Source organism: Gadus macrocephalus, chromosome 11 (assembly GCF_031168955.1).
Source record: "Gadus macrocephalus chromosome 11, ASM3116895v1".
Taxonomy (NCBI): domain Eukaryota; kingdom Metazoa; phylum Chordata; class Actinopteri; order Gadiformes; family Gadidae; genus Gadus; species Gadus macrocephalus.
Genome location: NC_082392.1, coordinates 19,658,183 through 19,674,788, shown reverse-complemented (window position 1 = coordinate 19,674,788; position 16,606 = coordinate 19,658,183). Strand labels below are relative to the sequence as shown.

The following is a 16,606-nucleotide window of genomic DNA, read 5'->3' as shown; positions in this document are numbered from 1 at the left end:
AGTGTAATTGAAAAGTGTACTGAGGCGGCGCCTACACCATTCCTCACGACAGCCCCGTTATAAAATGCCATTAGGCAGATAAATGTACCATACTCACACACATACACTCATCCACACTCCTCTCTCCTATCCATCAAAGACCCACACTGCTGTTCCTCATCGGGGTGGATGAAGGAGGGGTTCATAATGAAGCAGTATTCAGGTCCTCCCTAAAAGCAACCGTCTACACAGCATTGAGAGTGGGGCTTCTGAAGCAACAGGGATATCCCCACCGACACACTCATGCTTGACCCAACTTGATCTGGCTTTTTCAGTCGTTGGCCCCAAACTGTGGAACAAATCCCTCCTAAAACTAATTTATATTCCCTTGCATTTAACTCTATCAGTTTTATTATTGACTAGTGTGTCCTTTTTTTAGGACACACATCATTTAATTGTACAGCCCTTTGGTCAACTGTTTTAAAGGGCTCTAAAATAAACTTAAACTTGAAATAAACAATTCTAGCGATCCCAATAAGAGGCTGTGATGTGGTGAGCGTAGGGGCACTCACACACAGAGCGGGCCTCTTGCTGGGGGAGTCCTGTCGGCAGTGGCCTCCGTGGATGCGGTGTCTCTGCACCAGCTCGTCTGCTGACGGGTCCGTCCAGAAGTGGTCGGCCGTCTTCATCTTGGTGTACTCCAGTGCGCACGGCCCCACTGACACAGCACAGACGGAGGCAGTCAGTACAGGGGCTCACCCGGTGGTGTGGCCGGGGCAGACACACCGAGGCAGGCAGGGCTCGGACTGAGCAGTCAGAGTATAAGGACGTGACTTATCTTTGGATCAACAATAACAATGGCAATTTCAAAAAGGTCCTTACTGGTCCCATATTGTACCACTTGGTGTGAGTACATTAGCCATTACAAGCCGTAATTGCAAGCCTGTGTTTTAGTGACATCACAAGTGGGCGTGTCCACCAAGATGTATTGCGGATAGATGAGCAACGTTTGCTGCAGTGCACTGGGTAGACTGGTAGACTGATCTATCCAGCACACAACTAGGTTGACGTGCCCACTTTTGATGTCACTAAAACACAAGAAAAGGGCAGATTATTCAAATGTCTTGTAAATTAATGGCTAATCACTTTCACACCTGGGGGTAAGATATGGGACCTTTATAACGTCTACCATCAAACCCATGTTTTATGTTTTATGAGTGTAATTTTGCGCAAATAATTACCCAGCAGAGAAGCGAGGATGGGCCCATCCACTGGGTCCATGAGAACAGCCTCTTTCTCGTAGAATTTACTGGAACAAACCGGAGAAATATGTCATCACCGCAGCAGTGCACATCACTGCTCTCCTGCGTCTTCCTCCTCCCTGCCAGGGTGTCTCCATCTTACCTACTGTTCTCCACAAGGTAGACCACGATCTTGTCCAGAACCTTCTCAAACAGGGCGGTGCGGATCCACAGGTTTTTGGAGGAGTGGGGGGTCAGGCTGGGCAGCCGGGTCAACCGCCTCAAGCCGTCCTGGCTCTGCAGGCTCTGGGTTCTCCTGAGGAAGGAGTGAGGATGGGGACAGAGGACATTGAGACAGTGTCTATATCGGGCCAACTGAAGACCTTGCTGCTTTTTTTTCTTGCTTTTTTTTGCAGAATAAAATGAAACGTAAAACTTTGTATCTGAAAATGTCCTTTATATACATGTACATATACATTTGAAGATATTTTGTTATATAAACCCTCAAACCATGTACCTGACTCACAGCGGTGCTTTATAACACAAAATAAACAATGAAGACAGGGCTGTTTACATTAAACGCTCCAGAGATAAGGTTATGTGCTGAATAACAAGATTTATTTCCGGCCTCTTTGGCCGTGGCTAAACAAGGGACCTTTTACAGTGTGGCTGTGGTCGTGCTTCTCAGCGACGCACGGTGCATGAGTGTGCGTGGACGCAGGTAATTTGAAACCACCTTTCAGGTGAGGGCGAGGGAAGGGGAACACCCGCTTTGATTTGAGGAGCAGCTAGTGGGCCTTTGAAAGGAGCTTTGATCTGCTAGCAGTGATGCCGTTGAACGAGTTGGTATGTGAGTGTGGGGACATGCTCACTCTCTCACTCACTATCTCACTCTCTATCTCACGCTCTCTCTCTCTCTCTCTCTCTCTCTCGCGCTCTCGCTCTCTCTCTCTCTCTCTCTCTCTCGCTCTCTCTCTCGTTCTCTCTCTCTCGCTCTCTCTCACTTGGTCTCCACGAGCTGCTCCAGCTCCTGGGTCTTCCTGCAGAGGTCGTGGGCAGGGGCGAAGCTCTTGCCCACCTTGGTGAAGAGCGCAGCCACCTTGTTGCTGCGCAGGAAGCCAGCCGCGCGTCGCTTCAGCCCGTGCAGGACGCACGCCTCCACCGCCGCTGGGGACACCCGGGCGCAGAGAGACACACGTCAGTGCTAGTCATGAGGATGATTGGAATCGTTTAACAGCGAGAGAATTGGCTCCGCAGACAGGAGGGAACGCCAACGCAACAGAGGAGAAACTTTCAGAACAAAAACAACTACTAAATATCAACTCAAGTGGTCTCTAAGAATTCAGAATGTATGGAAATATGGATTATGGAAACGATATAGACGATCAGCAGTTTCTCACAATGTACACAATAATGTCATAATGTACACAAGCCAAATCAACTGAATAAGGTATTCCCTTTAGCATAACAATCTTTCTCTTAGCATAATTTATTAAATTAGCTGTATTACTTACACCATATAAGCAAGGCAGATGTGTGTGTGTGGGTTTGTGTACACACAAACACACACACACAAACGCACACACACTGTGTACACAAACACCTCCTGTACTTTATAGAAAAAGCTGACATCCATCTTGTATCTAAAGCGTACGTGGCAGTGCCTTGAGTCGTGTTGACATTTGAATTCTCTCTCAGTGCTAATCCTGTGGCTTCGTTCACATGGGGGTAGGGGGAGGCCGGGGTTGCCATGGAAACCCCTGTTGATGGAACACTCAAGCCCAGGGCGAGGGGAAGAGGAAGGAGGGGCAGTAATTCAGCATCATCAACATCTCTCTATCTCTCTCTCTCTCTCTACCTTCCCACTCTCTCAAAAACAAAGCTATGCATCTATATTCGTTTCTATCTTTGTCTCTCTCTCGCTTTCTCTCTCATAATCCCAAATAGCAGACAATCTCCATCCTCCAGGTCCTCTAGTGCCTCTAGTGTCTCTCTGTGTGTCTCTCTCTCTCTCTTTATAATTCTCCTGTTGCTCTCAGGTCACTGAGCTATTGACCCTCTCGACTTATCTACAGACACGCGTCCTTCAATCAGCATTCAGGCTCAACATCCATGGACTACACTATTCGCTTAGAAACTGTAGTACCGCACTGTTCCCCCTCCTCTCCGTCATTCCTTCCTGCAGGCTGGTCCCTTATCTCACATGGCACTCTGCTGTGTTTTGGCTTTGCCATAAATGAACTAGCAGCTAAATGTCACAACAAAGGGCACAATAAGAGACCACCCCCTGGATCTCCTCTATGTAGGTATTGACTACACCGGCTGAGAGGGAAACGGAGAGTTCATTTGATGGACACTGTGAAAATCATTTAGAAATACTGCCAAGTCAGTGCAGTATCGGTGACACACTCCAGGCAGAAACCAAACTCCTCAGTCATAGTTTGTCATGTCAAGTTGAGTTGATCTTACGCGTGAAACACATTCAGAACGTGCCGTTGGCAATAGTGATGTGCAATAACAATAAAATAATACCATGAATCAGGCCTTTTGAGTCTTAATGAACACACTGACAGCCGAAATAAAGGTATTTGTATAAAAATGTATTAGGAAGTTGGTAGCTCACAAGTCTTTGTCGTCTGAGAAAGGGTTTAGTCAGCCTGTCTTGAATGTAAAACATGGGAACCTCTGAGGAAAATGTGCCCCCTGTCAAAATCATAAGACCCTTAAATATAGCCTAGCTTCACTCAACACCTCTAAATCCTTCACAAAACGAATTATGAATATTTGATTAAAATACATCTTTCCATCCTTGTAATATCCCCCACATGACGGACATAATGGCCAGCTGTTAGAGCAGGGGCACCAGAGAGACCTCCATGAGCCTCAACATGTCCTGGACTTGGTGTGTGGACCCTAACTACTCTGCAGTTCGCTCCTTGACCCAAGCAATCGGCTACCCACTCCAATCCTCCACAGAGTGCCCTAATAACATGCATGGACAGACCAGGAAGGGAGCCCGGCGAAGCAACAAGAGCCAATCAACCTGGGGAGCTTAAGCTCGCTCCAACCCCCAGAGAGACTGGGGGGGAGGAGGGTCTTTCTGTACGGCTGTACTTTGCTCTGTGGTTGAAATGATTCAAGAAACAAACAGAACTGGCCTTCATCACAGAGGTCTAACTGTAGGGGGCGGAAACAGATGTAGCTCGTTAAGCTAACGATGGAGGCATGCTTGGTACTAATTAACGTCATGAGCTACACCTGTGTTGTCCCCTGCTAGTACACCGTGATTGCAAATACAATACAATAAAACATTACTTATGGTTATTGTCAAACTGGGATCTCAGATGTCTTCTAAGTATTGTTTTTAATTACAATATGATGAGTGGGAGACACACAGGGAAGTGAAGGAATACGAAATGCCGTGGTTCCACACTTCAACCCTTTAGCACCTGTCGCATCCCGTCCCATTCGCTGCCTTAAAGGTGACATATTATACCACCAGGTGTGAGTTTGATTAGCCGTTACAAGCCGTTTTTAAAAACTGCCTCTGACATCACAAGTTGGTGTGTCCAACTAGATGTGTGCTGGATAGATCAGTCTACCAGCCTACCCAGTCCCAGTGGACTGTAACAAACATTGCTCCTCTTATGCTGCTATCCATTTGGATTTACGAAGTGGTAAAGTCGCAAATCTCCCAGCTTTCTTGCGGCATTTCACTGAGGCACGCCCCCTTTTGGTCGTAGTATCTCGTCGCTTTCAAAGTAAAGCAGAGCTGTACAACTCGCAAAGAAGATGGCTGCGCCCATAGTTAATGGGGGATGAGATGTATTTTCTTTCTATTTGTACCACGTTGGTGGTTTTAATGTCGTTTTTAAAACCTCTTACACACTTGATTTCATTGCTGCTTTAATCCGGTCACCAATATATGCATTGCACGGTCTTGCTTTGCGTGCAATTCAATGTAAAGTTTTGTTTTGAAGCTGGTTTGCTAAAGAGGCTATGTTGCTAATGATGACTAGCCTGCTACTACTCCCCCTCGTGGCTCGACAGAAACACAAATGGCAAACTGGAAGGCTGGAGCAAGCGAAATACGTTACATTCTTGCTGAAGCTGGTCGTTCGTACCAGCGTACCATCCAAATGGATAGCAGCATAACCGTCATACATCTAGGTGGACACGCCCATTTGTTGTCTTGGTATAATATGTCACCTATTAGTGCACAACATACCGTCGCCACGGCGCTTCACATGACACGCGTCAAGTGCCACCCCTAGCACCAATAGGCGAGAAAGCGCTATTTCAGGGGTGGCGACGCTGTGCAATAGGACAACGCCGTGAAGGGCCGTGGGGCGCCACGGGGGCGCCGCGTCAAGCGCTGGTGTGCGCCTAGCCAGTTGTACATATAAAATAACAGGGGCGGCTGTTTTGACGCACGCCGTTCGCGGGTGTTGTATTTTGGGCTTAAGCTGGAGGTGAGAAGAGGGTGTTAAACATTGTGAGGAAGGAGAGGGGTCGGCCCCAAAGCACTCAGGGTTCGACTATGACTCAACTCAGAAAGGACTCGTTGTACTGCTGAAACAGGCTCTGTGCTCCCGGCTCCCTGACTGCTGCTACTACAAGTAGCACTTTCTCAGCAGCACTGACACGCATCGCAGCTCCCCAGCAGTGAGTGCTGAGCATCACGCGTCTGCTGTTTCTCCGCCTGCAGACAGTCAGCAGAGCCTAAGGGAATAGGCCTTCACACCCGCACGTTGTGCTGCCATTATTTGTAGGAATCATGGTTAGATATATTATCTGGAAAAAGATACGGTGGCCTGTGATCACTGAGACATGATGTGTAAACTATAATGTAGAAATGATTACTTTGAGCACTCTATTGCTCTTTGGAGTATAAAAGTTCATATTCCTCACACAGCCACCATTAGCACCAGCTGTCTAGATAATAGCTTGGAGTGAGTATGAATATGTTTTACTGCAACACAGGGATATCTTGGTACTAGCAGGCAGTTGGTTTTTTAATCTTTTTTAACATTTTTTTAAACCAGCAGAAAAAATAGTTTTATTATCCAGGCATTGCACAGTGCTCAATGTAGAGGTTTATTTCCAGTATTATTCATACATGACTAGTATACCTTATTTGATTTGTTTGTGCCCTTCAAACACTAATGTTACTAATCATTTTATCTAGAACCAAGAGATTTATCACTGAAGCTTCATCCAGATATTAAAGTGTTTTCTAACATTAATTCCAGATAATTCTTATGACGTTTTATTATTTTATATTGTACAATTCTCCCTCTGCGCGTGGAACATAGCTTTACCTTTCTTGGAGAGATGGAAGTCCTCCTTTTTAATAATGTATAAGAAAATAGTATTTCAAAATATATCATTAACAAAAAAAAGAAAAAATCCACAGAATATAAGTTGGACATCAAAGAACATTTTGAGGGTCGCTCAAGGGACAAGAACTCACAGGAGGCATTAAAATGCTTATGAGAGACCTTGTGTATATTATTACTCATAGCTCAGAGAGGAGTTTACACACACACACACACACACACACACACACACACACACACACACACACACACACACACACACACACACACACACACACACACACACACACACACACACACACACACACACACACAAACACACACAAACACACACACACACACACACACACACACACAAACAAACCTGACGGGGGCTTGTGGCTCAGAGAGGAGCACGCACACACGCACCTAACAGGGCTCCTGTGCTGTGCATGGCGATGCTGGCAGTCCGACTTTTTACACACAAGCCTTCTGTGTTCCAATTTGATCCATGCAGAGAAAACATTTGTTCCAAGAGCCCCCTTCGCGCACAAATGTGATTATTGTGCGGCTATAAAAACAGTTAGACAAGGATTATGTGCCCACCCATATAAGCTGTTATTAGCCATTCGAGGGAGTATGCAGAACGCTATTATTGCCGCCAAAATATCCCATTCCTTCATTCTAGTGGGTTCAAAGAATGGGATTGTTGTCATTCCATTTAGAATGATCATAAATAATGAAGCCATCATGTAGCCTCTGACACTGCATTGCCACATTTCTTTGGTCCCTCCCACATTTCTTCCACCCACGCGAGTCGAACGTTTGCACGTGCACACCTACACACACACACACACACACACACACACACACACACACACACACACACACACACACACACACACACACACACACACACACACACACACACACACACACACACATAAACACTCCCTCCCACACACAAATACACACACACACACACACACAATGCATTAACTTCTTAATGTTCCATTGCATGGAAAGACCTTTTTTCATCACCATCCACTGTTTCTACTAAGGCACAATAAAAAATCTTTTTCTTGCAGTTTTCTTCCAGTTATGAGGACATAGATCATAAAACATGGGCAGCAGGTGAAATGAGCCGTAGTGCCAGGTTCATCTCCAGGGACAATATTTCACTTTGAGTACAATCAAGCAAAAATAAGTGCTTTCATGATAGCGACTTACCACAGAACGAAACAATATGACTGCTGTCTTCATGGACAAACTTTCGCGTGACAGCCTCCTCCATAATCTGCTTCACCTGTAGACAAGGGACATTCAGCATGACTCAGCCCACAATGTACCACCATTTGCATCCATTTGCCTGGATATTGGCCATTCATGGGTCAGTTGTGTGGCTTCAGTACTTATCTTTTAGAGTATGTGCTTTTATTTTGTCAAACCAAATAAACTTCTATCCAAATTGAACAATGTTGATGAGCGTGTGCACAGTGCTGATGTACGCGTGCTCGTGCTGATGTGAAGAGAGGTTTTGGTGTGATAACAGATTTCGGTAGGGCGCTGGTGCATTTAGACAGAAATGGTCTCATACAATGGTCTTACAATATAACAGAGCTAGACAGCATGAAAGCGCCCCTTGTGGGCCAACCAATCTTTTGGGCACTATTGCTGAATAAATATATGCAGTTTTCAGTCTGCTATTTGTAGCCGTGCCATCGTCTGGGCTTCGTAACACTGTTGTGTCTGTTCTGCGCAATCAAAAAAGACTCTAAAGCCATTCATGTGCTAAGGCCACCTATATCATCATGAGGTTTTTCTTCTTCTTGCAGAACACGATTTTGCCACAATATTTCTCAAATGACAATAATGACAATGCAACAATTGAGGGGAGTGCAGTAGGAGGTACCGGCACCCAAATCCTAAAACGTATATATATATATATATATATATATACAGTACATATATATATATATATACGTTTTAGGATTTGGGTGCCGGTCATTTGAGGGTTGGGGTAGCTAGCTGGTGCTTGTATTCCGGCGGCAGTGCCAAGATTGAATACATGGAGGGGACACGTGATCCAATATCCCCTAGCTATTGCAGTGCTCAATGATAAGTCATTAACATTATAAAGCAAACGTTGGGAACATTGGATATTTTTTGCTTGTGACTTTATACTACTAAACAATTAACCGATTAAACGAAAGTCAATCGACGGGGATGAATCAGATGATGGTTAGTTGCAAACAAATGAATATCTTAATTACATGGACAGAAAGGGAATACCAGTAGGGAACAGGGTCGGTGTTAAGTAGGGCACAGAAACCGTCTGAGACTTTAGTCGTGAGTAAGAAGCGAGTGTGAGGTAAGATGAGTCATCAGCTCTCAACCTGGAGATCTCCACTGGGAGATAGGAGTCAGGCACAGGCTAGAGGAGAAGGGGGGTGGCAAGGAACTCAGGGAGTGTGTGGGAGGTTCGAGGTGAGAGAATTGGTGGAGAGGGGGTTTGAGGCTTCCATCTTCAGAGATCAGCTCTCTCTCTCTCTCTCTCTCTCTCTCTCTCTCTCTCTCTCTCTCTCTCTCTCTTTCGCTCTCTCTCTCCTCTCAGAGGGAGCAATTGATTGGGTTTCATGACGAGATTGTAACATCAAAGTAAAAGAAAAAAGGAACATAGAAAAAAACAAGAGCGACATCATCAGAGCTGTGGAAGGGTTGGAGAAGGAAAGGATTGTTAGAAGTACTTGGCTTCAGCAACAGGGAGTACCTCTATTATTTTTCTTCTCCTGGTTATGGCCAAGCAAGAGGATCAATACTAGTGCGGCTATGGATACATCTATGCCTGTGTGTTTGTGTGTGTGTTTGTGTTAGTGTCCATGTGTGTTTGTGCGAGGACGTGTCCTTGGGTGTGAATCAGAGTGTACGTGTTCATGTGTGTATGCAAGTGTGTGTGTGTGTGTGTGTGTGTGTGTGTGTGTGTGTGTCTGTGTGTGTGTGTGTGTGTGTGTGTGTGTGTGTGTGTGTGTGTGTGTGTGTGTGTGTGTGTGTGTGTGTGTGTGTGTGTGTGTGTGTGTGTGTGAGCGTTAGCTACTCTGCGATCTACATTGTGAACATCCACCTCCGGACACAAGCACACAGATAACTGTAATTTCCTGCTGTAATGAGTCTGTCCACAGCGGAGATATTACTCTTCTGTGAGAGGTTTTCGGGTCGCCTGAATACACCAATACACAGAAAATACACATATGATGTACTCTCTATCTCTGTATAGAAAGATCCCCTTAAAGCAGGGGTCAGGACCCTAGGATGCTCTTGCAGTGATGGAATATGGCTAACTAACAAGGCTGAAAATAGATTGGATTACCAACATTAAATAAAATTGTACACAAAATACTGGAACTAATGTCTTTCGTGGATACATTATAAATAAAATGGATTATTATTATTATTATACAAAGCTACATTTAATATTGGAGAAAGTCCTATATTGGGGTAATTAAGATACAATTTAACAGCATCTAATCATCATGATATCGTACTCTACATTTCGACTTACGAATGAAATGCCAGAAAAGTGAAAAGGAAAAAGCATAATTATTTCGAGCATAAATGTTTGTGTCAATTTGAAATGCATGAACACCTTCCTCAAAAGGTGTAATGATAATCCTGTAAACTGTTGTTCGGCTCTTCCAAGAACAATTGAGAGAAATTAATTTTTCCATTGTTTTTTGCAAACTGAAAATATTCCCTACTCCGTCCCTAAAGTCTCAAAGGAATATGTGATTCTTAATGCGTTTCCTGTCCACTAATCTCCTCATTATTTAGTGGCACACGCACCAAACAAATCACTCGGCGAGAGGAACACATGGATGCACCCGCGGTTATTGCGCTGTTCTCATTTTCCCTGTCAAAGTGGATTCACTGAAACAATCTCTCCAGGCAAATGTGTTTATTTGTTATTTAAATGGACCAGACCCCTGCGGTGCCTGAGTCATGTTCACGTCTGGCCGTACTCCCTCTCACGGGGGGGAGGAGTGCTGCTTTCTTCTCTCTCCATGAACAAGCTGCCCTGTGCTTCCCCTGGAGATAAAGGATCACTCCTGGCTTTGACTTTATCCAGCGCCACAGTGCTCAAGAGTCAACAGCGTGAAAAGTGTAGGCCACTGTGCTTGGCTGAATAATAATAATACTTATGACACAATACTTACAATACTTAAGTACACAAACACACACTTCAATATAAATTGCACTCCGAGAAGGATGGACGGAGTAAAGGTCCACACACGCACGCACAAATACACACATTTATTTTCAGTGAAATAGCGTGTGTATTCATCTGAAAAGGTTGGAGATGAAACCACTGAGCTCTGACTGAGTTACCAATGATGACTCACTATGTCTGCTTGTCCTATCAGCTCGGTAGGTGATGAGCGCTTTACTCTGAGCGGTTACGGACGGCACGACGTGTGTGAGAGAGGTAGAGCAGCGGCCTGTCAGATGCTTCATCAACACAATGGACACAATGGCAGGCCAATTTCCTGCTGCTCATCAGCACACTCATAAAGGGAAGCTACGCACACACACACACACACACACACACACAAACATACACACAAACAAGCACACACACACGCATATGCACACACTAATAGACACTTTTAGAATCACCAAACGCATACTCCACACCCGAGAAACGCACGCCCTAAACAAACACACACGCACACACACTGACACACTCACACAAATTCATGCATGCACACATGTATGCATTGCACACACTTATATTAACACCGCTGATAGATTCACCAAACACACATATTCCACACCCCTGAGACACGCATGCTCCTAGATGAACACTCACACAAACACACAGATCTGCATCCACAGAACCAGCGGCTCCACATGGAGCGATGCAGAGCTGAGAGACACTGATACAGCCACGGAGGAGGCACCTGTGCTGCTGTGCTGCTGTGTTTCCCCCAGCAGTCTATACTAAAGATCCAGTAAATCAACATACAAGTTAAGTCTCATCACCAACCCAGGTTTCCATAGCGACTGCACAGGGGTCACATGTTTGTATCTCTTCCACGTAAGAAGGTGCGTCAACGACATTCATTCATCACCAGAATATAACCAGAGGACTTGTTTACACAATGATAACAGCTAGGTAGCAGAAAGCCAAGGTACAAGGAAACGTAGCATTATACTGAAGATACGGATAACCACGACCCTTATATACACACATGGTAGAGGTGTAGCTATAAAATACACTATCTGTGTGAGACTGTTTAGATGGGTATAATCCAATTCAGAGAGACAGATGTAGGTTTAGATATCGAAAGATACAATAGACATAGGTGGATAACTGTATCCACATACAAAGTTTGTGTTGGTAGGTAGGTAGTACATAGATATACTTCATATATATATATAATAGATAATGTATATGGTGAAGTTAATCAGTACAGATGGCGTTCATCTCTCTGGCAAGGTGCTGAAAGGATTCTATAGAGCAGCTGTTCTCTTCACAGTGACAACACAGCAAAGCATTTCTGTCCTGAGCTCCACCTAAACCCTGCCTGTCGACGAAGGGGCTGATAGAAGATCTTCTTAATGTTCCATATTCCAATTAGAGAGGATGACAGAAGGAGAGTGAGACCAAGAGAGGGAGTGGTGGAGATAGGAAGAGAGAGACAGACAGACAGGGACAGAGAGTGAAAGAGACAGTGAAAGAGTAAGAAAGAGAAGGAGAGACAAAGAGAGAGAGAGAGAGAGAGAGAGAGAGAGAGAGAGAGAGAGAGAGAGAGAGAGAGAGAGAGAGAGAGAGAGAGAGAGAGAGAGAGAGAGAGAGAGAGAGAGAGAGAGAGAGAGAGAGACAACAGACAGACAGAAAGAGAGGGAGAGACAGTGAGCGGGAATGAGACAGAAGGAGAGAGGATGAGAGACAAACAGAGAGACAAACAGACAGACAGAGAGGGAGAGACAGACAGAGGGTGAGAGACGCAAATACAAACACACACACACACACACACACACACACACACACACACACACACACACACACACACACACACACACACACACACAGTGGTACAGAGAGATATAAAGAGAAACGCATACAGACAGAGTCCTGAGAGATTCTGATATCATTCATCAACCCATATGGCTGCCAAATTAATCATCTTCTCAGCTGATAAATGCGAGAGGAGCACAGGGGGCTCGATATGACATTATAAAATATCACAATATTATTATCCAGATAATCATTGGGAATTTTACATAATATCGATAAATATCACAGTATGCTAATGAACTCAAAATACCTGACTCTAATTTAGGGTCATTATACTTAGTATATGGAAATGTAAAGTATGGCATAATCCCAGCATCAGTTATACTTATCTTTCAAGAGCATCCGGCTCAGAATGGTGAAACTGGAGCTGCGTCCAACAGTCATAAAAACATATTAGTTAAAACTCTCTCCAAGGCTCAATTCACATCAAGAAGATGAATGAACTGATAAAGATTTCAGAAACACTAATCACAGTAAATCAAAAAAGAGTGAATAAGCCATTTATCATCTAGCAGCCAAGCTAGAACCAAGCTAGCACCAAAATAGCAAAAAGCTAATACTAAGCTAGCACCCAGATAGATCACGCTAACACTAATCTAACACCAAGATATTGGGGCCATGGACACAGCACCACAACAAGCAGTGCTAGCCCCAAGCTAGTAGGAACATGGACTCAACACCAACAACAAGCTACTGGAAACATGGACACGACACCACATCTAGCAGCGCTAGCACCAGTGTAGTTGGACCATGAACAGAGCAGCACAACTAGAATCAAGCTAATAAGAAACGACACTTCAGGAAAGACCCCCTGACACAGAGGTGTATCAACGTGGACTTCATCCATAGAAGATTGACGATGGAGTCCCCTGGCTGGGACCTGAGATACATGAACACCTCAAGATGTATTACACACCAACAAACTGCTCACTGCACCACTGCATCGGTGGCTGCACAACGTGGTGTAATACTAAACATGACACGGTTCCATCTAGAGAGGAGGACTCTGTGACAGGCTCAATCGATATCTCTGATCAACAACAATAACAACAACAACAACAACAACAACAACTGGTTCAGTTCACTGTTTTAGTTCAGTGAAGGTACTCCATATTAAAATACCTGCCTTTCTCATCCACATAAGAACCAACTCACAAATGAAAATAAACAAAGACTGCAGAAGAAACGTGAATATCTGCCTTGTCTGTATGCTGAACTGGTAACCGTGGTGATCAGTGAGCCTGGCCTAATGTCTAGCTAGCGACCACTCTCTGAGCTCTGCCTGTTTGTTTCTCTTTGAGTAAACACAGGTGTGTGTATGTGTGTCTGAGTGACTGTATGTATATGGAATGAGAAGCATGGGTCAAATTCGCCAGTAAAGAAAGTGAACCAACCATATATAAACCCAGGTTGGTAAAGCGAGAGAGAGAGAGAGAGAGAGAGAGAGAGAGAGAGAGAGAGAGAGAGAGAGAGAGAGAGAGAGAGAGAGAGAGAGAGAGAGAGAGAGAGAGAGAGAGAGAGAGAGACAGAGAGACAGAGAGAGACAGAGACAGAGACAGAGACAGAGACAGAGAGACAGAGATAGAGTGGCCAGACAGATAGAGAGAGAGGGTGAGAGAGAAAGAGGGAGAGATACACAGACAGACAGAGGGAGAGGTAGAGACAGAGAGTGTGAGAGAGGAAGAGACAGGGAGAAAAACACACTCAGCTTCACGAAGCAAGGGTGCAGAAATACTATATTTTTCGAAAGCCTTATCTGTGTGTGCCTTGGAGGCCTTTTATTCTGAGGATAATGGACTTCTCTGCCTTAGTTGTGGTATTATTTTCTGGCATTGAGAGGGACACAGCCAGCTGGTAAAAAAGCTGTGGGCTAAACAACGCCATGTGGAGCAAAGCACACAAAATAACGAGGAACTAAAACAATTATGAAATATTCTATTTACCCAAGAAAGATTAATTATTAATTTCAACAAAGAAAATGTCTGTGAACATTATGACCAACCAAATGATATATAGCACAATGACATAAACATTGAAATTCTTACTTTTTAAATTACAACTTTTTTTGTATGGAACCTGTTTATTGAGAGGCCTATTAGTCCATTTATCTGGATAAACCCTGATATCCAGGTATGCTCTGGCCTCTACGCGCATCAAGACCCTTTCGTACAAAACGGGTCTTCAGTTGAAGAGCTATTACACTGTTATACAAATGGACAAAACGACCGCAGAATACAAGATGGGTTTGTGCTCGGAAGGCTGGGTACATTTCAGCCTGGGCCTTAGCAACGCCGTTTTAATCACGGTGTCTGGTCGAGACCGATAAGACAGCAGCAGGCAGTGACAATCTGGGTTGATCTGCAGTCACTGACAGAATAATCCAGATGTGATTGTTAAACTTGTCTGTGCGATGACAACTACACAATATCTCTTAGCATGGAGAACCCTTTAGGATACAGCGAATGGCAGCCCGGTCTGAAGGGGCAGTTGGCCCTCCGTGTTGATACATTTTCAAGCAAGAAGATTCCGTTTTTTATGAGGAACAAATAGGATTATGATAGGAATCTGCTGGTATAATCCTGGACAGATCGATGTGAGCTTGTATCACATAGATCTACATGACATTTATTGAGATAAACGTGTTGAATGTGTTGATGTGTCATGTCATCTTTTTGATGGTTTTCAAACGCTTTTCAACACATGATGGACAACAAAGTTGTCATGTATTGTATTACATTGTCTTTAATTAAACGAAATCTACCTAGCTAAGACGGACCCATTGTAAGAATAACACAATCCCTACTCAACAGATATTAAACATAAAGCGATGGTCCCAGCGTCGTGGAGCCTTGTTCAAAGACAACACACCTAAAAAAGTAGGCAATTTTTTTCGGAAGAACCAAATTGTTGTAGCAATTCTAATGTAAAAAAAAAAAAAAAAAGTACAGCTATTAAACACAACACGGCAGGACTTGAGGGATTTGTGTCAAACATCGACCACGCCGTCAGTTTGTTCTTCCAGCAGATGTGTATTCTTCCCAGTGTCAGGTGGACGGGGCTGTGGTCCACATTGCATTAGTTTAGCCTGCACGAAAAATCACCCAACTACAACACACTCGGAATATATTGAGTAGTGTGTCTAATATAAGGGTCGTAGTTTAAAATAATTAAATCTTTAAAAGCAGTGGATAAGGTAGGCTATATCAACTTATGGTAATGAGCACGTGAACAGCCTACTAGGGGAACTGGGAATGCCGCCGTATAGAAGCGTTGACATGCACTGGGAACTCTGGAAATGGGTGCGGGTGTCCGTGGCACAGGTTTGATTTTCCAAGTCACTAATTTTGTAAGATGAAAACACCCACCTCCTTCTTGACGGTGCGCACCAGTCTCTGACGTGTTTCGCATTCTACAATATAACAGAGAAACGTGACACGGGCAACCTGTTAACAACATATTTTAAAAGTGTAATAGGTGTCTGGTGTGTATTTTGTGCTTTCCCTCACCTGCCATCGCTGTTACCATGGAGTCTACTTTCACCAGAAGGTCCAACTGGTCGCATCTGCTGCTGGCTCGTGGAACGCCACAAGGTGCATCAGCGATCCCCCCTTTAAGACACGCCCCTTAAAGCGACAGTTCTCTACACACGCCCCAAAAAGAACGATTACTTCTACACACGCCCCTTAAAGCGACAGTACTCCTACACACGCCCCCTAAAATAACGGCGTTACGTCTCTTGGACAAAAAATCTGAAACTCAAAACGCTTTCTTCCTAACGGACAATAATAATGGAGCAAATACAACTAAATTTCAGCATTCACTGAATAATAAAAAAAACAACTGTATATTTATGAGTGAACACAAGCAATTTGTTGATATAGTCTTCCGTCTATAATTCAATGAGTGCTTTCATCTCCTGATTGCACCACATCTGACCTTGACTCATTTTAATCTTTAAGAGTTCACGTTTCGCCTACCTTGCAGAATGTATT

General features: G+C 44.2%; 1 protein-coding gene across 4 annotated transcripts in view; it reads right to left on the bottom strand.

The window, feature by feature from the left end:
• Positions 1–16,239, bottom strand: part of sgsm1a (small G protein signaling modulator 1a) — a 38,553-nt gene extending 22,314 nt beyond the window's left edge. For 3 of the 4 annotated variants that reach the window (XM_060065464.1, XM_060065465.1, XM_060065467.1), the window contains exons 1-7: positions 16,121–16,238; positions 15,980–16,023; positions 7,769–7,844; positions 2,225–2,387; positions 1,384–1,536; positions 1,221–1,288; positions 552–697 (exon numbers count right to left, since the gene is read on the bottom strand). In XM_060065464.1, the coding sequence (XP_059921447.1) occupies positions 552–697; positions 1,221–1,288; positions 1,384–1,536; positions 2,225–2,387; positions 7,769–7,844; positions 15,980–16,023; positions 16,121–16,139 (669 nt within the window). In that variant the 5' untranslated portion in view covers positions 16,140–16,238. Of the gene's footprint in view, positions 1–551; positions 698–1,220; positions 1,289–1,383; positions 1,537–2,224; positions 2,388–7,768; positions 7,845–15,979; positions 16,024–16,120 lie in introns of all 4 variants that reach the window. The other variant, XM_060065466.1, reaches the window with a different exon arrangement.
• Positions 16,240–16,606: the final 367 nt, after the last annotated feature.